At 37.7% G+C, this 22826-nt stretch overlaps 2 protein-coding genes across 4 annotated transcripts in view; one reads left to right on the top strand and one right to left on the bottom strand.

The window, feature by feature from the left end:
- Positions 1-12995, top strand: part of PALS1 (protein associated with LIN7 1, MAGUK p55 family member) — a 58084-nt gene extending 45089 nt beyond the window's left edge. Inside the window, exons 6-14 of one of the 2 annotated variants that reach the window (XM_080618975.1) lie at positions 98-259; positions 1850-1927; positions 3394-3577; positions 4616-4687; positions 5141-5212; positions 5929-6096; positions 6825-7027; positions 8404-8514; positions 9573-12995. In XM_080618975.1, coding sequence (XP_080475101.1) covers positions 98-259; positions 1850-1927; positions 3394-3577; positions 4616-4687; positions 5141-5212; positions 5929-6096; positions 6825-7027; positions 8404-8514; positions 9573-9749 — 1227 coding nt within the window. In that variant the 3' untranslated portion in view covers positions 9750-12995. The remainder of the gene's footprint in view (positions 1-97; positions 260-1849; positions 1928-3393; positions 3578-4615; positions 4688-5140; positions 5213-5928; positions 6097-6824; positions 7028-8403; positions 8515-9572) is intronic. The other variant, XM_080618976.1, reaches the window with a different exon arrangement.
- A 457-nt stretch (positions 12996-13452) lies between these two features.
- Positions 13453-22774, bottom strand: ATP6V1D (ATPase H+ transporting V1 subunit D). 2 transcript variants are annotated; one of them, XM_080620168.1, is made up of 9 exons: positions 20657-21869; positions 19895-20012; positions 19617-19696; positions 18212-18279; positions 17488-17532; positions 16897-17000; positions 16510-16576; positions 14871-14949; positions 13453-14267 (listed from the first exon to the last, which is right to left on the bottom strand). In XM_080620168.1, the coding sequence occupies exons 2-9, from the start codon at positions 19997-19999 to the stop codon at positions 14126-14128; spliced, it is 690 nt and encodes a 229-aa protein (XP_080476294.1). In that variant the 5' UTR covers positions 20000-20012; positions 20657-21869; the 3' UTR covers positions 13453-14125. The 2 variants fall into 2 exon arrangements, with proteins under 2 accessions (XP_080476294.1, XP_080476293.1); XM_080620167.1 differs by lacking the exon at positions 20657-21869 and adding an exon at positions 22590-22774 and having other exon boundaries at positions 13455-14267.
- Positions 22775-22826: the final 52 nt, after the last annotated feature.

Here is a 22826-nt window from a genome sequence, read left to right as displayed (position 1 = left end):
AACACGGTTTCTTTACTCCCCTGGCTCGGAATCTGTACAATAGATGGCTTTGAGTTTCATATGTGTAATAAATTCGGAATGTATTGCTACTACACAGGGCGCTACTGTTCGCAATGAAATGGATTCTGTTATCATTAGTCGAATAGTGAAAGGAGGTGCCGCAGAGAAGAGTGGGCTGTTACATGAAGGGGATGAAGTTCTAGAGATTAATGGCATTGAGATTCGTGGAAAAGATGTTAATGAAGTTTTTGACTTGTTGGTGAGTTGTACACTTGTTTTCCCTGCAAAAAATACTGCTTTCATAAGACTGAAGCCTGCTGGATCTGCTTGTCATTTGTACTCACATTTAGCGTTAGTTTAAAAGTGTTTTAATTCTGATAGCTAGTGTTTATATGTAAAGGGCCATTTCAAGTTTTCTTTCTGATGCATAGTATGATATTAAGAAGAATGATGGCAGTTATGTGCAGAAATGAAACCTACAGGGCTGGAAAAGTCAAACTATCATGTGGAGTCTTGCTTTTAATGATTTCTAAGAAAAACTTCGTTTAACTCTGAAAAGCCATATAATTTTTCCTCTTTGTCTCTGATTGAGTCCGTAGTTAATAAACATGTGGCCGTACGATTGTGGTTGTATCTGGCTGGGATGGAGATGATTTTCTTCATAGCAGTTTATGTGTTGCTGTGTTTTAGGCTGGCTTTGGACTGAAACAGTGTTGATAACTCACCAATGTTCCTAGCTATTTGTGAGCAATGCTTGCACAGTGTCAAGGCATTGTCTGATTCTCACTCTATCCCCTGTATGCAAGTAGGCTGGGGATGAGCAAGAGGTTGGGGGAGGGGACCAACTGGGACAGAGCTGGGACAGCTGACCTGGATTGACCACAGTGATATATCCTGACATATAATATGGTGCTGAGCAATAAAAACTGGGTGGTGAGTGACTGCTGTTGCATCACTTGTTGGGTTGGGGTTTTTTGCCTTCACTTATTAAACTGTCTTTACCTTGACCCATGAGGTTGTTCTTGCCTTGATTCTTCTAGTTCTCTCCCTCATCCTGCTGGGGAAGGGGAATTGAGTAATGAGCTGGTGGATGCTTAGTTGTGACCAGACTTAACCCACCATGAATTGTATCACTGGGGATCTTTACATGACTAGAATTCTTTCCCTCCTAATAAGACCCCTTTTGTTTAGCAGTTTACCAACATAGACATTTTTCTCTTTATTATGCTTTTAGCATTCATGAAAAAAATATAAATGAGTTCAAAAGCAACTAGTCAAAACAACAGACAAGAAATTAATGAGTAACTAGTAAATGCAGAGTATTTTACAGATGCAGGATTTGAGTGTGTTAAATTTTTAAATACTGTTTTGTTAACAGCATAAAATCATAGTAGAAATTTTTAGATTTAAAAACACTGTTTCACTTCAGCAATTTTAGAAAAATAATAATCTTTTAAAATTTTTTTTTCTTCACAACATAGATCTTATTTGTTGGTATTTTTTGCACAAAAAAAGAGAATGTTACTCTCCATTTCTCCTAAGTCGCTGCTTGGTGGAATTGCAGCTGCTCCATTTAAAATATAAATAGTTTATGTATTATCAAGAATTCTAGGCTTTAAAAATCTGAATATCAGCATTTGGCTTTTTGGCCTGTCATTGATTCACTTCATCTGTATCTGTACTTTTGTCTTTTAAATCAGTTAAGGGGTAGATGATATGCTGCTAGGAACTGCCTTTTATGGGAATTTTTGAAGCATTCACTAAAATATATTATTAGTTCTTAATCCTAAGCTGTATTTTGATACTGTATATGAAGAGTTTTCTTGTTTGTTTTATTTTTTTGTCTCAGGCTGATATGCATGGTACTCTGACCTTTGTATTGATTCCCAGTCAGCAGAGCAAGCCACCACCTGCAAAGGAGACAGTTGTAAGTAGCTCTACGTAAGTTCTTGAGCTTGATGATAACTTGTTTTACCAGTAATGTGGAGAAAATTCTTCTTGAAGTAATTTACATTGTGAAGCAAAACCAAAATTAATTTTTTAAATTGGTTTAATTGTTACCAGATTAATACTTGAATTAAGTGTTGAAAGTGATTGATGGTCCTGGGTTCAGCAGTAGCAGTCATTTTTCTCCTTCTTAGTAGCTGGTGCAGTGCTGTGTTTTTGACTTTCAGCCTGGGAACAGCACTGATAACACACCAGTGTTTTTTGTTGTTGCTCAGTAATGTTTACTCTGACCAAGGACTTTGAGTCTCATGCTCTGCCAGGGAGGAGGGGAAGCCAGGGGGAAACAGAGAAAGGACACCTGACCCGAACTTACCAAAGAGGTATTCCATACCACAGCATGTCATGCCCAGTATATAAACTGGGGGCAGTTACCCAGAAGGCTGAGATCACTGCTTGATCAGGCTGGGTATTGGTCAGCAGGTGGTGAGCGGTTGTATTCTCTTCCCTTGTTATTTCCCTTATCATTATTATTATTGGTGGTAGCAGTAGTGGGTTTGTGTTATACCTTAGTTACTGAACTGTTCTTATGTCAATCCGTGGGAGTTACATTCTTTCGATTCTCCTCCCCATAGCTCCGGGAGCAGGGAGGAGGAAAAAGGGGGTGGAGTGAGTGAGCGGCTGTGTGGTACTCAGTTACCGACTGGGCTTAAACCACGACAGATTCTAAGGTGAAACTGTTAATATGATACTTACTCGGTTTCTAAAATAGTAAGAAATCATAAAAGTAGAACTGTGTGTGCTTCTGAAATTCTATTTCAAAATTCCCAATTTCTCTGTTTTCATGTGTATAAAAAAGGGTTGTTGATGGAACTTGCAGATATGCTTTGGGAGGGAAAATTTGTGTACTGTAAACTTTGTTCATTATCTTTTTAGCTAACATACTTCGCTTGAGAAAGCATTAACAGTTTGAAGAAAAAACATACCCATTTATATCACAGCCAAACAAAAACATTAATAGTTGATGACAAAATAAATTATTTTACAAGTGCAACTTCACCTAAAGCCCAGCAGGGTTTCAGTCTGTGTATTTATTAGATATTTAAACAAATCAAAATACCTCTCATGCTTCTTGAATGCAGAGAACTTAAATCAGTGGGTTTCACCTCCTAAAATGGTGAGAAAATTGTCTAGACTTAGAATTGACAAGAGTTAAATTCAGGCCTTCACCTCCAACCTAGCACAGCTGTGTCTTTTCCATTGCTAACCCAGGTAATGATTCCATTGCAGTATCTCGTGTGCCCCAGATGAAGTTTCCATTTTATAGAATATTGGAGGTTTTGTATGTCAGAGCTGTACTGCATCACAGGAAGATGCGGTGTAAGTCTTCAGAAGTCACAAGGTGTTTTGTTTTTTTTTTTTTCTTTTTTTACATTTGGTCTCTCACAGATACATGTGAAAGCACATTTTGACTATGATCCTTCTGATGACCCCTACGTCCCTTGCCGAGAGTTAGGACTATCTTTTCAGAAAGGAGATATCCTCCATGTGATCAGCCAAGAAGATCCAAATTGGTGGCAGGCTTACAGAGATGGTGATGAAGATAACCAGCCATTGGCAGGCCTTATCCCTGGTAAATAAATCTCTAGGAAAAAGTTTGACAGCCAGTTGTTCCAATAGCCACAGGAGCAACATTCTGGTTTTCAAAGACTTGCATACCCTTAAATATCTGGGACTGAACCTTTTGCAACAGAGCCTACTGTTGATTATGTAATTCACTTACTTAAAAAGTTGACCTTTTAAGGCATCTCTATGTATAGATGCTAAATGCAGAGTAAAGCTAGCGCTTCCTTTGCTGTTCACTTTTCAAGAGCTACTTTCGTCTTCCTTTACTCCTTCACCTTGGGGACTCTGTGGGTTCAGAGTTCTCCCTGCTGGCTACGGCAGAAACGTGTGATTTTAGCCTGCCTTGTTCTCTGGAGATAAGAGCAGCTGTTAGGTTTCTTGATAGATCATGTAGTCTATTTGAAAACTGTATGGTTGGTTTTTTGGGGGTTTTTTTGGTAACTTTTCTGCATGCTTTCACACAGCAAAGAGCTTCAGTTACATGTGACAATCATGGTTCCTTTCTAACTCTTGGGGGCCTTTGAGTAATGCAGTTTTCAGACACTGAAGTTATTATATTGTTTTTGCATGGAAATATGTACTGCATTATAGTCCATTAAAGATGTGCTGATCTGTTAAACACAGTGAGTGGAATACTTTTCACATTCTATAGAATATCACACTGTTACTTTATGACAAGTAAGCTGAGAGGAGCACAGATTTAAATATAGGCTAATGTTTTTCAAGCTGAAGTTCAAAGACTTAGTATAAATAGAACACATACAAAAATAATTAGACCATCTCATCATAGTGTGAAATGCAGTCTTTCCAGTAGTTTTAATTTTCCAGGTAAAACTTGCCAGAACGATACTATGTTCTGCTAGTCTGTGTTAATATATTTTCATAGCAATAAACAAGCTTCACAGCAATTTAGTTTCTTTTTAAATTCTAATTTCTTTTTAAATTTCTCTTATGTAAAAGCTTAGGAAAAATTAATAAGTCATTACAAAAAAGTATGGAAATGGCTTCTAAATGTTAACGGCTTTTGTACTTTTAATGCGTTAAGGAAAAAGTTTTCAGCAGCAAAGAGAAGCTATGAAGCAAACCATAGAAGAAGACAAGGAGCCAGAAAAATCAGGTTGGATATATGCTTTCTAAGGAAAAAAAAAATATAAATCTGGAGGTGCTGATTAGTGATATCTGGAACCTTGTCATTGTGAATTTATAGAAAATTCTTCCATTTCTTATAATACAAGTGGGATGATTCTTTGAAATTCATCATGTAAATACAGGTCTGAATTTAGCGCTTTATTGTATAAATCACATGTATTTTTCATAACTATGTGTGATGTAATTAGGATGATGCAGGGGAATTTGGAAAGCCCCTTTTTTTTCTTAAGGAATTTTATCTGCCATTACTCATTTGAAGTCCTTGGTATGTAACATTTGCTTAATACACACCAAACTGCTGTAATGAACCAGAGAATGTAATGCCTTTTTGAAACTTCACTTTAAAGATCCAGATAGCGGGTGGGATAGGAAGCTTTGTAGTGTACAGGTATTGGATTGTGATGATTTTTATTTTGGTTAGGAAAACTCTGGTGTGCGAAGAAAAACAAAAAGAAACGGAAAAAGGTTTTATACAATGCAAATAAAAATGATGGTAAGTAATATCTTTTGCGCAGTGTTCGTACTTAAAAGCAACTATAAAAGATTCTACAAATAGCCTTGTGAAAAGAATGCTGAATTTCAGGATATGTTAGAAATACTGCCTGATTATGTTCTGTGCAGGTTTGTAATAGCATTTAGTAAAAGATGTAAGAGGTGGCAGGTTTTGTAAGGTCATTTAGTCTTTCATAAAGACTAGATGAAAGGAATAAAAAAAATAGATAGCTTTTTAGGCCTGGAAGCACTCATAATTTTACACTGATCAACCATTTTATTATGGTTTTGTAATATCATCTCACTCTGCATAAATAAGTTTAGGAAATGGAAACCTCCACAGAGAGTTTGCAGGCTGCTTATCCTATATTCTTATAGCAGTACTTTGGGATTGGGATGATGATTTTTGTTGTTGGGCATAAAGTGTTATTCTTGTAGTAGAAACTTACTCCTTGGCAAGGAAGTTGTTTCCCAAGTTTATGCTACTACTTATGTCAGTAGTAAGTGGAAACACATTTTCTTTTTCAAGAAAGGGTGGGGAGTGGGAGGAAAGCCTCATCTTACTGGGCAAGTGATGATCTTTTGGGGTTCTGTTGCTCTGGGGACTCAGATGCTGGGCAGTGTCAGGAGCTGCCTGAAACTTGATACTACGTAACACGCAATACATGTAATTATCAGTAAAGTACATTGAGACTATTTTATTGTTTCTCTCTCAAGATTATGACAATGAGGAAATTTTGACCTATGAGGAAATGTCACTGTATCATCAACCAGCAAATAGGAAGCGGCCTATTGTTCTGATTGGCCCACAGAACTGCGGCCAGAATGAATTGAGGCAGAGACTTATGAATAATGAAGTGGATCGCTTTGCGTCTGCGGTTCCGCGTAAGTTCGATGAGCAAATATGATTGCTTATTCTAAACATTGTCTTCAGACACATCCTCTTGTGTTGAAAATAGTAATTGGGGTCTGGGGGTTTGAGCAGCTCTTGGATAAGGGACAAATAATAAAGTTATATCTTGTGTGGCAAAAAGTAGCTTTGGTAAGTCAGTGCATACCCAGTGTCCCAGCACAGTGTTATAGAGGCATTATAAGATATGCATGTATTTCAATTTGAATAAAATTTGAGCGAATTACAGAAGTTTAAAAAAGAAACTGCTGCATTGGTCAAAGAACTTTTAACCCACATCTCCTGCATAAATTTAAATTTAAGTGGTTTTAGTGCCTTCCCAAATGACTGACGCTGCAGTGAATTTTATATTTTTAATGTCTAATGTACCCTAAATTAGGTTTACAAACAGCTTTAGCAATGTAATTTGCTAAAACCAACTTATATCTGTTTTCATATTTGGAATGCAGCTGCACTCTTCCTTTCCTAGTTGTCTATTTCTTCCCACTAGATAATGTAAACAAGACCTGTAAATGTAGGTTTAGCCTTTGGCAACTTAATCTGTCCAGGGATATTTATTGTAGAAAATAGTACTTTCATTTCTTGGATATTTCGTATGCTTTTTTTTTTGTTGTTGTTAGCAATATGTCTCCTAAGAGAACCACTTATTTCTCCAATTCAACAGGTGTATCTCTGATTTCTTTCTTGTCACTCTTATTTGTAGATACTACTCGGAGCAGGAGAGAGACTGAAGCAGCTGGCAGGGATTACCATTTCATTTCCCGACAGGCATTTGAAAGTGACATAGCTGCAGGGAAGTTCATTGAATACGGAGAGTTTGAAAAGAACCTCTATGGTACTAGCATAGACTCTGTGCGGCAAGTCATCAATTCTGGCAAGATATGCCTTTTAAATCTTCATACGCAGGTATGGCAAAGCTGTTGCCTGTTGTATTTTAATTGTAGAAGCTACTTTGAGAATCTAGAGAGCTGTATTTGATTTATATAAAATTAGTGTCTTCTCAAGGTCCATTTTCACTTTTATTCCAAAATTTCTTTCAGTGGTGTTCAGTTGACTCTGTTTAGTGTGTTATGAATACAGTCTTGTTCCTTGTTTGAAAATGAATGCATTATCTTATCTGTGCTAAAGGTAATAGGGACCTTGGTGTCCAGGTACTGAAAGCTGGTGAGAACTATCTGAATTGAAAAATTATTTAAAATAGGATTTGTGTGTCTCAGTGTTCCAGTTATTCTGTGAGCTCTGAGGTTTTTGAAGATGGAGAGGAAGTTTAGAATTATATTTGGAAACTGCATTTGGGGAATGTTTATGCAGTTCCATAATACAGAGGGTTAATGTACATCACATCAGCAATATTGAAAAGCTCTTTAGCTATGACCTGTTGACCATGGAGAAAGAAGAGAGAAACTATGTATACAGACTTCAACTTGGAAATTTAGTCAAACGTGGGAAGAGGCAAAGTCCTGGAACACTGCCCATTTTCTGATGCATACAATATGTATAAGGTCTACTACTGTTGTAAATGCTGCAAAAGAAGACCTAAAACTTAGACACACCAGTAAGGTCTGCTAGTACTGAAGCCATAATTAGCCATCACCAGTTGGGACCATGTGACACTTTACCAGCATAGCTCATAGGTATTGCAAAGCATGTAATTCAGAACACCTTTTGAAAATAGATTTTTGTAACCACATAATTAGATCCATCTCAGAGACAAGTTGTTTGTCCTGAGACATATAAAAGGAACCTTTTGAAAAAATCAAACTACAGTTGGGTTCTTTATTTACTGTCCCTTAATATCAATGCAACCTGCAAAAAAAACATGCTAAGCATACAGTAATAGTATATCTGATACCTTGTATTTTAATTTTCAAAACAGAAAATACTAAACTGTAGCAATTAAAGACTCTTCTCTCTGTTCAAAGCTGGTACCATTCTTTAGCATTGTAAGGAAACTTACTTCAATGTAGGTGAGTTTTTCCTTTGGATACCCAAAGATATGTTTCTTCAGTTTAATTATGAAGAATATTCATGAAGAAAAGTAAATGTTTGGGTTCCATGAAGCTGAAAAATGTTGGAATATCAATTTTGTAGGAAATGGTGAATGAACTCTTGAGTGGTGATGGTAATATTGTTATGGTTAATTATACTGCTGTTAATATATTGTACAATTGTCATTGTGTTTGAAGAGTATATTATCAATTATAGCATGTGAATAATGCATCATTAAATGACGTTTTCATGGATGGAACTGTTAAATATTTTAATAAATTCTATTTCTGCAGTCACTGAAGACACTACGTAATTCTGACTTGAAGCCATACATTATATTTGTTGCACCACCTTCGCAAGAGCGATTACGTGCTTTATTGGCCAAAGAAGGGAAAAACCCAAAGGTAATGTGTCTACATTTCTGAAATCATGTTGGTTTTTTGTTTACAGATGGTTTTGATAAATTCTTATACTCTTTCTTTGGAACTGGAAGATAGTAGCGGTACTGAAAATGTATGGGGAAGCAGTGTAGGTGAAATCTGTTGCTGCTTATTAGTAGACAGACCATACTAAGAGAAGAGCGCACTGATGCTTTTGCCTAATGAAATGACAGGTATGAGGCAAGGGAATCCATTGCTAATTCAGTAATCCTGGGACTCAATGTCTCAGCTGGGGTCTCTGCATTTGGGTACAAAAATGCAACTGTTTATTTTAAAACTGTGGAAACCCCAACTTTGTCCTCAAGTAAACCTGAGAGTCTTCTAGGGAGCAAATGATTATTCTTTTTATTTTAAGAACTTGCATGCACTTGGACAAGCATTTACTTGAAAATGTACTCCAAAACTTTTCAGATGAATTTATTTTAATGCTTGGTTCTGTGGAATCACTTTTCATGTTTCAGCCAGAGCCATCTCAACTTAACCAGTTCAGATAATTTAGTTGAGGAGTTAGTTCTGTGGAATGGGATTGAAACCCACAGGTTAAACCAGAAAGTCTGAAGCTCAGAAAAGGTCCTTATCCAGCTTGTGAGATACAAAATACTTATTGCTAGGGTAATGAAATATATTGATCTTCAGCTTTTTAACTGAAATCTACTCTACAGTGGTTGGTGGGAGCACTTTGCCACCATAGTATCTTCAAATTACTAGTTGAATATAATGCAGTTCATACTGAGGAAGAACAGTCTTTCCAGCATAACTCCAAAGGATTCCTGATGTGGCTGTTGGTCAGGAATCGTGTTCTATGGCTGCGTTGTTCTGCTCTCCTTGTTTGATGCAAGGGTGATGTATTGCCTGGATGCAAATATGTATCACGGTTCAATCTTGTTGTAAACTTTGCAATAGCTGATAGCAATACCATGAAAATTTGTGTTAAAGTGTCTTCTGAGTTGTTACCTGTCCCTACTCTGTTGTTGGGGGGAGAGGCTTACTCACGTATGCTAATTCTCCATTTTTGATTGCAGCCAGAAGAGCTGAGAGAAATCATAGAGAAGACGAGGGAGATGGAACAGAACAATGGACACTACTTTGATACAGCAATTGTGAATTCTGATCTTGATAAGGCATATCAAGAGTTACTTCGGTTAATAAACAAACTTGACACAGAACCGCAGTGGGTGCCCTCTACCTGGCTACGATGAGAGAGCAATTCCAAGGGACAAATGGACTTCATCTTAGTAATCTATCCAAGGAGATCATGGGTAGGGATGCCCAATTCTAGTGTACACGTGTTTGAGCTCTGGACCTCAGTGGCTGCATCCTTTGCCAGTGAAATTGCGAATTATTGGAAAAAATATGCTAATCGGCTTGTGAGCTGGTTTAGCTGATCTAAAGATTGTCCAAGTTTTCTTTCTCTGTGGTCTAGAAATGGAGACCTTGACAGTACTAAATTCTAAAGCTTTAGATAGATATTTTCTAGCAACTACTTTTATACATAAATCCACCTTTTTTACCTAGAATCACTGTTACGAAATCAAAGGTTTTAAGTGTGTGTGTGTATATACAGTCATGCTGTCACATAGTTATAAATATGAATGTTATTTAACACTTAATGACTTTGTGGGACATGATGGTAGTTCAGGAGCGTAATTCTACAGATCATTGGGCAGAGGAATAACCTACACATGAAAAACATTAATATTCATGAGAAATCTCTCCTGTTCAAAAAATACACATAATAAAGATGCTGCTCTGGTCTGGAGCTGCCTTGTGAGGCTTTAGTTAATATTTTAATTATCAAACATTCCAATTTCTCATAGCACTGTAATTGGCAAATGTGTATAATGTAAATACTTCAATCCTTGTGTCTTTTTAGTCAGACTTTGTAAATCAGATTTGACTGCACAATAATTTTAGGTCCAAAGTTTAATATTATGTTGATCTTTTAGATGTGATATTTTTAAGGAATTATCTTTAAAACATATTGACTGACTGGAGCCGTTGTTTTCAACAGATAGAGGTATTTAGAAAGGCAAAGGTTATATTTTTGTGAAATTTATATAGTTATAAGACATGCTGCTTAAAAGTCAACTTAAGTTCTCATGTTTTATAACAAAATACTAACTAAAATAGACTGATATGCTGAACATTGGAAGATAGTGGGGGTTTTTAATCTCTGCAAGTGGTTTGTTTTGTGGCTGTTGGTCTAATGGATGACTAACTGGAATTAAAATAGCTGAATGTAGCTATTGTGTTATAAATTACTGTTATAATTCACTAGCCAACATATAGTCCTGCGTTTGCTCAGTACTGCAGTGAAAGTATGTGTAAAACACTGGTAACTGACTGAGAAGTCACACAAAAGGGGAATATTATTAATGGTTAAAACAAAAAAACTTGAAACAAGGGAACAAAAGGCAAGGTCTGTCTGTATCCTAGTGTGTTCTGCAAAGCAGATCAGAACATCTTTGCACATCAATTGATTCTGAGCTGTGAAGGTTTAGCTACTAAGTCTGTGCACCTGCAGTAGGGCTATTCTATCCCTGAAGCTGAATAGTATCTCTGCTGTTTTGGTTTTGGGTAGCACAAAGAACCTTGACTGTGAATATCTCTTGATTTTAGCCATAGTGTTTCTTTGTTCCTACATGTAAAACACTGGAGTTATGTCAGTGTGTAGTTCACTCCTGTCTAATTTTGAAGGATGAAAAAATAGTTGATTTTTTTCCATTCTGTCTTGCATATATTCTTTCCTCAAAAGTTAGTGGAACAAATTCAGATCCACAGTTAAAGAGAGCTCAAAGTATACAGCAGATATAAAGAAATTGTCAGGTTACACTATCCTACTTACTGAACTAACATTCAGTACATTTTTGTATTGAAAAATGGAAGTATAGAGTGCATTCATGTCTTCTTAGAAAGCAAAATTATTGCTGGTTTAATTAGTATTTAGGGCTGAAATGTAATTAAGCAATTAGTGGGGATAAGTAATGACCCTTCAGAAAGAGAAAGGATTGGAAACTTTTATCTTTAGTTCAATTCAGTGTTAGAAATAATGATGTGCTAGCTGTTGGCCCAAGGGCTGGATATTCAAAGTAATGGCTTTTGCCTCACATTGCAGGCATGTTCTCAATTTAATCCATAGTTTGACAACTACGATGTTCAGGTATATTGGATAGTCAGTGTTTCATAGATGACAAAATATTGGATCAATTTTACCCTTTTTTAAGATGATTGTAGATGTATTAGGCTTTTTTGCTATTGGCAGTTTCATAGCCGGACAAAGTGGAAAGCAATAAAATGTTAAGGGTAACCTAGCTCAGCTACGTAGGCTCTGTACAAAGTTCTGCAGTCACAATCAGATGGTTGCTGAACCCCCTTAGGCATTCAGTGTTCACAGGCTGTGTCAGTCACATTAAATCATGCCATTAATGTATTTAATGTTTGTCTACCCAGTTTTTCTGAAATTACACAGAAGCTGGTTTTATACAAATAAGCTTTTGAATGTAGACTTAAAGAATGTTGCCTGAAGTTCAGCTCTACTCTCTTAATTCCCAAGGCACACAGTACTTGCTGACATCCATGTGGAAAGGTGCTATGATAGTTTATAGCCAGTGTTAGCTTTGTCTCCTGAAAGGAAAGGCTTGAGCAGCACTGGGAAATGTACCTGGCTGTCCATCTGCTGCCAGCCTGGACCAGGAACTACCTTCTGTAAGAAATTATTCTGCCTTCTTTAATGAAGACTGTGTGTTAAATTCCATGAGAGTAAAAGAGAATATGCAGACTTCACTGGTGAAACAATCCAACCTTATCACAGGCATTGTAGTGAGCTGTATCAGACTGAAATGAGGGTATCTGCATTCTTACCAGGCCAGATTTAATTAAAAGAAATAGTAGCTGAATTGCATAACAGAATTTTTGAATTTAATTTTATGAAACTTTTAAAAATTGGATGGGTGGGTTTAATGCCTTAAGTAATTAAGGTAACTTTACTGAGACCTGCAGTTATCCCCACATTGTACTTTTATACATGTATCTGCACTCTGTATTTTGAGACATCATGAACTGCACACTAATGTAAAAATGTAAAATATTCCTAGATTTAAAATAAATCATTGTACAATTTTACTTCTTGTAGTGGCTTTTGGGAGTCTTCTTTCTGCCATTTTGCTGAATGTGGGAAGATGCTGTGACCTGTCAGTGCCCTCAAGGATGTTCTCTGTTCCTTCCGAAACCATGCATCTCAGGGGTAGAGGTAACAAGTGCCCTCAAATCTACAGGTTTTTCTCTTTCAAGCTACATCTGCATCTTAAAACACAGAGTATGGGCTTCCTATTCAGCAGTGCTGCCTTCAGCTTTGAAAGAGAAAAGAAATGGTGCTTCATGCAACTATAAAATTACTTTTTGAAAGTGTTAATAAAATTTCCTTGCTTTTACCCCACACCTGCAGTTAAGTGCTGGATCAGGTTTAAAACAAGGTGCTTACCTTGAAGAGACTAATAGTACTAGTAGTACTAGAGCCAATGTCCTAGTGTTACACCTATAGCATGTGTTCAGTTTGTTAACTGCAAAACAATGTCTTTGGGAAAACAGTACTTCAAACTGCATAGCTGAGGACATGAAGAAACAACGCAAGGATGGACTGCCTCACCTTCAACCTTGCTCTGCTTGACAAACTACTGGTTGCAATGAAGATCTGGAGCAACATGTAGCTGGATATCTGAGAAGAGTTTCTGTGTGTCTGTGGTAGGAAGGAGCCACTTAACCTTTATTACTTTAGGTTAATAACCAAGGAGAAGTGAATGTGGGCACAGGCTGAAAGATGGGCCCGGTGCAAATTCTAAACTGGGGGTAGGGGATGAAGTGAAGGTTTTATTTTGAAATCAACATGACAAGCTTTTACGACCACTATCTTCCAGCAGCTTGAGCCAGACACCAGCTATTTAACATTTAAAATTTTTACTTGTTTCTAGCACAGACAGTACACAAGTTGGCAGAGCTTCTAATTAAAACCAAGATTTTTAGGTTTTAGGTCAATGGTAACAATCGTGCAACAAAAATCAGAGAGGACTGTGGATTTTGTCAACAGGGTAGAAAACTAGCGTTGTCTTTACTGATGTTTGACTTAAGCGTGCCAATACCTGCTTTAATCAACATGAACATTAATAGTTCTGCAGTAAAGAACATCACATGCATCTCCCTCCTTAAATAACATTTTCCTAGCATGCACTAGGAAGGGCAGTAATAATTAAAGAGGAATCTTGATTAGACAAATCCAGAGCCATCCTGCAAAAAACTCAGCTATGTACAGTTGTTCCTACTAAGTGAAGAAACAGGTTGAACACACAATGGGCAGCTTTCCTGATAGTAGAGCACCTCACCTCTCCTTTTCCTCTTATGCTGCAGTTAAGTTCCCAGATTTCTAATCTCCCAGGAGAAATCCACAATCCATTCAACTCAAGATTTATACACCAACTGAGAAGCCACGTAAGTATTATTGAGGCAACATGTCCTGAATTATATTGCAATTGGACATTCTTTATTCTGGGTCTTCTGCTCCATATCCAGCAACTGTGCTAGGTTACTCAAAGAGAAGGTCCTCATCCTTCTCTTCTACTAAGAGATTAGCTGGCTCACGCTCCCCACCATCAGCCCTTCGCAGTGCCCGTTCTTTCTCAGATTTTTCTTTCAATACTTTTTTCTTTTCCTGGATCTTCTTCAACCTGTGAAGAGGAATATGGTTTATCTGTGAAACATGTTTTCATAAAACAGGCTAGCAGCAAAGATGCTATACAACTTGCATATGATAAAGCTGCCTGGAGATGTTCCCTAGGAACCCAAAGTCCTGTAACAAACAACAAAAGGCCTTTATCTCTAGCTGCTGCCATTGAAAAAATTCATCCAAACTATAAATTATATTCTTGAGCTTAAACACTGCACTATATTGTTCTGCTTGTCTTTAATGAAGTTAATTCTCCTTTAATTCATTCCAGGTTTGACATTTTTGCTTCAAGCAGCCCAAAACACTGACTTCTATGGCAGAGGTGTCCTTAAAGCAGAACACCTCAGCTCAGTATACTGTATCAGCATTCCCTCTGAAAAAAATGCAATGAAAGCTGTGTACAACCTAGTGGTAGGGATTCATCTGTAAACTTCAGACAAGTAATCGCTTATCTCCAAGTTCCCAGCCACAGAAACACAATGTGCAGGAAGAACCAGGTCATGTTTAACAGTGTTTACTGCCAGGTTAATAGTTCTCGTAAGTCCCTTCTGAGGAATGGTCTATTTAAGAAAGAGGCCAGTCTTGTCTTGGTTTGGACATTTACCTGTAGAATTCCTCTCGTTCTCGTTCATCCAGCTCCGTGATGATATAAGAAAGAGTACGCTCGATCCTGGGAATAATCACTAAGAAAATATAAACAAGGAAGTTGTTTGACTGCTGTTATATTAGCCAGGAAGTTACCTAATGCAGTGCTGCACAGATGGTTGTTGAAAATCGATCTAGTAATTCTTTTGGCTAGAGGAAATTTACATGTCTATCATGGAAAAGCATGCTCTCTCATTATGGACAAGTACACAAAATTGTTTTCTTCAGTAAGCCCAGGAGTAAACTAGGACTTTGAACATCACGGAATCTCCCATAGCATGTTCTTTTGAACAATGCAATGGAATCACTAAGCACTGATCCCTGATTGCCTGTAAGGTCCTTATTCCCCATGGAAGTGTTAAAAAAAAAAAACAAACAAAACAACCAACCAAACAAACCAAATAAAACAAACAAGAAAAAACTCCTGCAAGAGATGGCCAAAATTTGAATTAAAATTACGTTCTTCCATCACATTCTTTCAGAAACTTCTGCTCAATGTAGTGCTTTTACTCACACATTTACAATCTTGGTTTAAAAAAGCCGTTGTGAAAACAACTACTCAAAGGTAACACAATCATGAGGGAAGAGGTAAGACATTAAACAAAGCTTTAACACCTAACTGGGCAAGCTGTGTGTCAGAATCACTTTTTGAAAGGAGAAAGCTGTTATCAGCACTACCAAAGTTATTTTGAAGGCTGCAGGGGAAACCTCTTCTACAGTTAAATTTGCAGAGTGATGAGCTGCAGATAAAGCCTGCACCATCAAGGGAACAAGTCTATGGAAAACAGGACTGAAAAGGACAGTTCAGATTCATGTACTGAAATAAGTTATTGCATACATGTGAAGATGTATGCATACAGGTCATATGTTAAGTATGACCTGTCAACAACTTACGAACTTGAAATAATCAAAGCACCCTGAATACTGCAGCAAAAGGAATCACATCAATACTGTACATAGGCTGTATTTAAAAAATTGCAAAAAAAAAAAAAAAATTTGCAAAAACAAATTTACAAAGAAGAAGAAATAAGGAATTGAGGTGAAAGAAAAATACCAGAATATTGACATTAGGACTGTTCCATTTCCCCTAACAAACACAAATCTGAAGTGATTCCCAAGCTTTCTCTCAATGCCTGGTCTGTGATCCCATCCAAAACCAATCAAAAAAGTTACCAGCTCTTCACTGGACACCATCATTACAGTTTTAAAAGCTATTATGTTAGCTCTTAGAACATCTGAACACATACAAGCATCCTTTCTTTTGTTTCTATACAACAGACTTGACCAAGTAAGTCACAAGCAGAGACTCCACAATGTTTGTGAAATCTCTGCTTTATAGGTTCACACAACTTCCTGATTACTTTCTCATATTTGCATATTCATTTATCAATATGTACTCCAGTCCATTCTACCAGGCTTTTCATTTTTGTTCTTATTTGCAATATTCTTCATTCTAATGCTTTCTGAAGAGTTCTCGAACTGGTTAGAAATCCTACAAACAAGAAAGCAGTCAAAACAAGAGGTACTTCCATGACCCTGTTCCTCATCTTGCATGGAGGCAGAAAACTACTACACATCCCAAAAGGAAAAATACTCACCGTGTTCAATTGCATTCACACGTCTGTTTGTTATTTTAATGGCTTCATCCAAAGTAAGGAAGGATGTCTGATGGAAGACAAGACAAATTCCGCATTTCCATCAATTCTATACACAAACCAAAATAGCGTCTGAAAGCCAAAGCCAAGTCTGTAACGTAGCTTTACATACAGACTCAATTTTTGATAGAAGCAGAATTTTTTCTACTTATGTCAGGAGCACACTGAATACTGCACATATGAGGAGTTACAAATACCAACTCTCAAAAAGTTTCTTTGTACAGCATTATGTCTAAAGGAGTATAGTCCAGTCCAAAGTACTGAGACTACTTCCATTTTGGAACAGTAAGAAACCAATAATCCTCTTCCTTTCTTTCAACTCCCACCAACCTGTAAGGAGGCCAGCTCCACAAGCAGCTCCACAGCTTTGGCATAGTTCCTCTTCAGCTTAGCCAGCTGTTCTCCACCTCTGGCCAAGCCAGTCAATTCATAGCCTGAGGGAAAAAAAAAATAAATCAAATAGCAAAATATCAAATAATACTTGTTACTATTGTTACTATATTTTCTTACTAGATAGATAAAAATTAGTACCTTATGAACTACAGTGACACAGACAGCTCAGCAAGTGTGACAAGCTAAAGCCCTTGTCCATTAATAAATTGTCTTTATAGTGGTTTATGTTACTACAGATCACTGTTGTGCATGTCTACAGTAAGACCCACCAGTCTCAAAACCTGACAGTTCAAGACGAGCCTTCTCCTCACCTGAAAAACTCACTCATTTAGGAAATTAAAATCCACTATAGTCCTTTAATAATCCCTCCATGTCACAGGAACGGAGCAAAGTATCAGTAAGAGGAAGTAAGTACACCTATGCCTATGATGTAAACTGACTCACCAGCAAGACATGACAAGTATTTTTGTGTTAGCATAAAACAGCTGTAAGTACATGTAAGATAGAAAACACTTGTTTTGTACTTACTGTCTCCTCCTTCCTGGTAGTGCTCAAAAACTGGCAGGGTTACACCTGACAAAAGTGAACAAGAATGTGTGTAAGAGACATAAAGGGTTATAGATTTATTAAGCGTAACTCACTTTTACCTGATTCGCTTCTAATGCATTATGTAAGCACAGAAACTTTTCCAAAATCTTCCTATATAGCTTGGAATGACAAAGGCATGCTGGTTCTGACATCTTTAAGATGGAACTTCATAATTGTGTCTAGATCTCTGTGATATCAAGTACATGAAAAATTCAGAGAAGCATTCAGGTTTATTCAGTGTTTAGTTTTATGTTTCTCTTTAGAAATGTATTCCCTATGCTTAAGGAATATTTCAAGCATTCAATCCTGATTTAGCTTTCTTGTTTTCTTCTCAATTATTGATATTTAATTTCCTGAAACTTACTTAATTTTTGATTCTTAGATTCCTAATGTCCTGATCTATTTTTCTTTAAAGCTCTATGAAAATCATGCTTTGTCTGAAGATCGAGGAATTGGACTGCAGCTTACACACTCATTTAATTTTATGAGGGAAATGAAAAAATTATATCCTGTATGTGAAAAAAACTGAGCAAATTACAGGTGTTCCCCCTGTTAGATAATTATAAGAAAGAAAGAAGAGGAGACAGTGATTGGATACATTCCTGGATATTTCACAGGCTCCTCCCACAAGTCCCTTAAGAGTCAAATTGTCTGAAAAAGTCACCTGCTACATTGTCTTTTTTAGCTCTAATCTTGGCTTGAGCTTTGTTCACATTTTGGATCACAGTGGTACTGTAAGGAAGAAAAAACATATCTTAATCAGGAAAATGGTCCATTAAGTCATCACTATATACAAGATGAAGTAGTTATCAAATAGCCGTAAACATCTGGAAATTGTCCTCAACAAGGTTCTCTATGCAAGTCACTGCACAGACTTTGAAGCTAACACAGAAGCTTTGAAAGAAATAGGTTTCCAGCAATGTTTGTAAATGTAAAAAACACACAGTTTGTTCAAATGTAACTTCAGAAATGTCTTACAGAAGTATACAAAACATAACTAAAAATTAGCCAGTTTTCTGGCAAATTACTTTAAAATATTTTAATAACATTGAGTCTAATTCACCTGTGAGACTTCTTCCCTAATAAAAGTGAAGGAATTTCAAGGCTTTAATGCAGACCAAGGCCACAACATTTTGTTCTTTTGAGTTTGTATGTATTTGTTCTTTCAGAACATCTATGAGTTTGTTTATCCACTAACTATTAACATATTAACAAACTTAAGTTTCTACAACAATTCATCATGAAGAATTCTAAAGCATCTTAAGATCTTCCAAGAACAGGTCACTGTAGCCAAATCTTCTACTAAAGTACAGTTTGCTTACAGGGTGGAATCTCACTATTGTTTACAGCTAAACACTGTGACTGGTTAGGACAGGAAACAGCACCATATCCAAGCAAAAGGGCAAAAAGACTTTTCTCCAGTAGCACACAGATTACAGCTGTGTCTGATCACTTAATTCTTCCCCATTAACCAGCAGTACCATCAGCTGAATCATTAACACTTCCCCAACTTTATTCCACAAGATGTTCACACACTTGAATGAATTACACAAACACTGTAGTTAGAACTGTGATTTATTAAAATACAATTTAAAAACACCCTCCTGGAAGAAAAATATTTGTTTCCCTTCTCAGGTACAGCCCTCACTAGGCCTAGTGAGACAAGAGGGCAATGAAGAGGAGGTTAGAGCAATGAGTAAAATTACTTTATGACTTACTGGGAGAAAATAACACACATCATTATATCCGGCCCTCAAATTCACAAGAAAAATCAAAATAATAAATAGTTCAATACTCTGCTATACATCCTTGTTTCCCTACATTTTAGATTCCAAGCTGCAAAAAGCAACACCCCAAAGATTTGTAAATAAATTCTGTTATTCTTTCTACTTTGTTTAGCTTCCAAATGGAGTACACATTTTCATCACATAAGTTATTTCTCTCCTGCAGTGACATCTCCCACCTTTACATAATGGAATTCAGTTCATCCTGTCCTACCCTGTTTCTTTTTAAAGTGTATTTAAGAGTTTTCCCATGAGTTGGACATCTACAAGATCAGCAATCCTCACCTGAAATCTCCTGCTGTAAACTTTGCCTCAGCAAGTGAAAAGGCAGCTTCTCTCATCACCTCACCCATCAGCATCTTAGTCTGTTTAAAGAAAAAAAAAAGGGCAGCAAATACAAGGCAAATCACCGTTCCTTTACCAGGATAAATAATTAACAGCGTAACAAAGAATAAGAAATTTGAGTAAGAAATTCCTGTTAGTAGAACAGGAATGCACAAGTGACAGAACAGACAGGTTCCAAATAAATTGAGTCAAACAGAGGAAAATTCTCATTTACCTACCTCAATAATTTTCTTAAGGATCTGCCTAAATCGAAGCGTCAAAGCATCAGATTTTTTCTTCAAGAGATTACGACCAGTCTGAGCTCCTTTCAAACGAGCTTTCATGATGGTCTGAGCCCTGTTAAACAAGAATAAATAAAAATGTCCTGCATCATCTGAAGGGATTAGGAAAAAACTTCCGCAAAGTTTGCTCACATGTATATATGTGAAATTATGAAGCAACCAAGAAATATCAATGCAGTTAAAACAGGATGGCCACTTCAGAATAGAATTTTATATTCTCATCTAAAGTCAGGACTTTATTGTATTTATCTCCATCAGCAATGAAAATTAGACTCCATCAAAGATCATGGAAAACTGACAAGTCATTTTTCAGTGCTTCCACAATAGCAGAATAGTTCTCATTTTTTGATGACTTACAAGTACCAGAAATTCAACTACCCACTGTCAGTGTGACAGTGGTGTTGCTTTTAAGCTCTTTTACTGCTATGTCATCTTCTCAAAAATCAGAAAACACAGCAAATTCTTTATCTATGTGATCACAGCTATTGATGCTGTGTTCTGATTTCACAGTGGAACATGATACAGCAGCCATACATTCTGATTTAAAGGAAGTCAGAAAGCACAACGATTCCATAGCTTCATGTGCCACACAGGAGATGTACAAGCTATTTAAGACCATCAGAAGTAGCATCAGTTGAAAAGGTCATTAGTAAGCTAGCTGTAGTATTGTATATCCTCTACTTCCAATAGCATACTTACAGGTTTCTTGTACAGAATTAGGATCTGAAGAAGGATCCAAACCTTGCTTCCCTCTCTGCTGTGGAGTGTATTTTAATTTGAAGAATCTTTTTTGCTTTAAGTTAAGTAGAATAGCAGGAACTATACAACAAGAGGCACAAGCTGTGCAAACTTAAGCTACCCCTTTGTGCATACAGCCGCTGCACATGAAGGACAATACTCAAGTCACCTCTATGTGAAGAGAAGCCCTATAAGCTTCCTCTCTGACCCTGAAAAAGTAAATATAATTAAGATTCTACCCACACAGTAGAATCCATTACTTTCCACATTTACTAGCATGTGATGAGAATAGCTCCATTAGTATCTACCAAACACTTATAACTGAAAAGTACAAATACTTTCTAAAGGTTTACAATTAAAGCAAACACCACAAAGTCAAAGAGTAAAAAGGCAGCTTTGCCTCCACAACAGGCAGGGCTCTGTCACCACCTTGAAATAACTTGTTCTCTCTGTTCACCACCTGCTAGAGACTGGCTGACTTTCTAGTTCAAGCAAGATTTCACAGGCTCTGAGAGTGCATTGAACAAAGTCTTGTTTTCTGTCAAGGACACTGAGCAGCTTCTGTAATTGCTGACATCCAGCACAGGCCCAAGCCTGCAAGCCAATTCATTAAGATTAAAAAAACAAACAAACAAACAAAACCACAAAAAAAAACCCCACAAAACAAGAATCTTGTGAAATTCTGTCCTGTCAGTTAAAAAAAATAACTGTTACAGAGTCAGGCTGTCCTTATTTTATCATCCTAACTGACATTCCTATCAAAACATCAGCCATGCTATTGGTCTACTGCCTCATCTGAAACAAAGCTTGTAAATATTAAGCCTTGTACATCACCATATTCTTGCCACAACGACATATCATCCCACAAAACCAGATACCTTCTAAAAGTGATCTGCTTCCTCCTTGGATATGTAAACTGAATGGGAAAAGCACTACCAAAAGAGCAGGAGTCAGATCAGATGAGTATGTGATTTATTTCTGAACTAAATTTCCAAGCAGACCCTTTACCATGTAATGTGTTAATCTTTCCATATGAATTCTTATTTCATATGTCCTGAGCACATGCATTAGGGAATAATTATTATTTCACATTCAATGATTTCTGTCCTGCAAGGCACCTTTTTATGAAGACTACATGCAGGCATCAAGCCAGTTTTATGCAAGAAGATTTGAAACAGCCTGTCACCTTAAGGCAAAGTCTTTCTGTCCTGGAGGGTTCTGAAAAGAAACTGAATAGCATTAAAACAGCAATTTTATTAGCAGGTCAGTTTCACTTGTTTGTGTTCATTCCAACTTTGGTGGCCTTGAAGCCTTGTCAGGAGACATCTGACTTCATGACAAATAGTTTGCTGTCAGGATCTGGAAAATTACTTCTCTGTCCACTGCACATTACACATTTTACTTCCTTCTTCTCTTTTAACACTTTATGGCCAACTTTATCTACAGCAGTGTTGTCTAATAAAAAGCTATTGTTCAATTTGCACAATTTTTTACTTATACATATATTATACAAATTCTTCCTTTAAAAATAAAGGCTTTCGTAATTGCATAATTTGAAATAGCCCCCACACCACCACCACTGGAAGCTGCTTGCGTCCTATCACTGTACCCTGCCATGGCGCTCTGACGGCTGACCGAGCCTGGACCGAGCACACCTACCTGCGGCCTTTGCACAACACCCAGACAGTGGGAGACAGACCCCTCTCGGGGGCGGCGAGGACAGACCAGCACTCAGCGAGGCGATTTCCAGCGCTGGGGCCCAGCTGGGACAAGGAGCCCCCCAGGGCCGCCCCGAGAAGTCCCACCGCGGCGCTGACCCGGCTGCGCCCGGGGAACCGCACCGGGACCCCTCACCCCGCTCGCCCCGCATCCCGCCCTCCCGGCGGACACTCACATCCTCGAAGGGAAGATCTCGATGCGGTCCTTGCCCGACATGGTGGCAGCACGGGACGGCGGGGCCCGCCACCGGTGTCACCGCCGCCACCGCCGTCACGTGACGCGCCACCGCTGGCTCCGCCCCCGCACGAGGCGGTACCCTGGCAGATGGAGCACCCGGATGCCGGCGCAGTTCCCCCTCGCCCCGCCCGCGAGTCGCCTGCCGGTCACGTGTCCCGGGGAGGGGCAGGAAGAG

The sequence above is a fragment of the Psittacula echo genome (genome assembly GCF_963264785.1).
Source record: "Psittacula echo genome assembly, chromosome: 5".
Taxonomy (NCBI): Eukaryota; Metazoa; Chordata; class Aves; order Psittaciformes; family Psittacidae; genus Psittacula; species Psittacula echo.
Note: the sequence above shows the minus strand (reverse complement) of the source record. Positions and strands in the feature narration are given on the sequence as shown.

What these genes read in the sequence shown, in the direction of transcription:
- ATP6V1D (XM_080620167.1), bottom strand. Translation starts at nt 22,630, where the DNA reads ATGTCGGGCAAGGACCGCATCGAGATCTTCCCTTCGAGGAT. An exon ending in GAGATCTTCCCTTCGAGGAT is followed by an intron (nt 20,013 to 22,589) that starts GTGAGTGTCCGC and finishes CTTGTTTAACAG; the next exon opens with GGCTCAGACCATCATGAAAG. An exon ending in GAACGAGAGGAATTCTACAG is followed by an intron (nt 14,268 to 14,870) that starts GTAAATGTCCAA and finishes TCCTCTTCACAG; the next exon opens with GTTGAAGAAGATCCAGGAAA.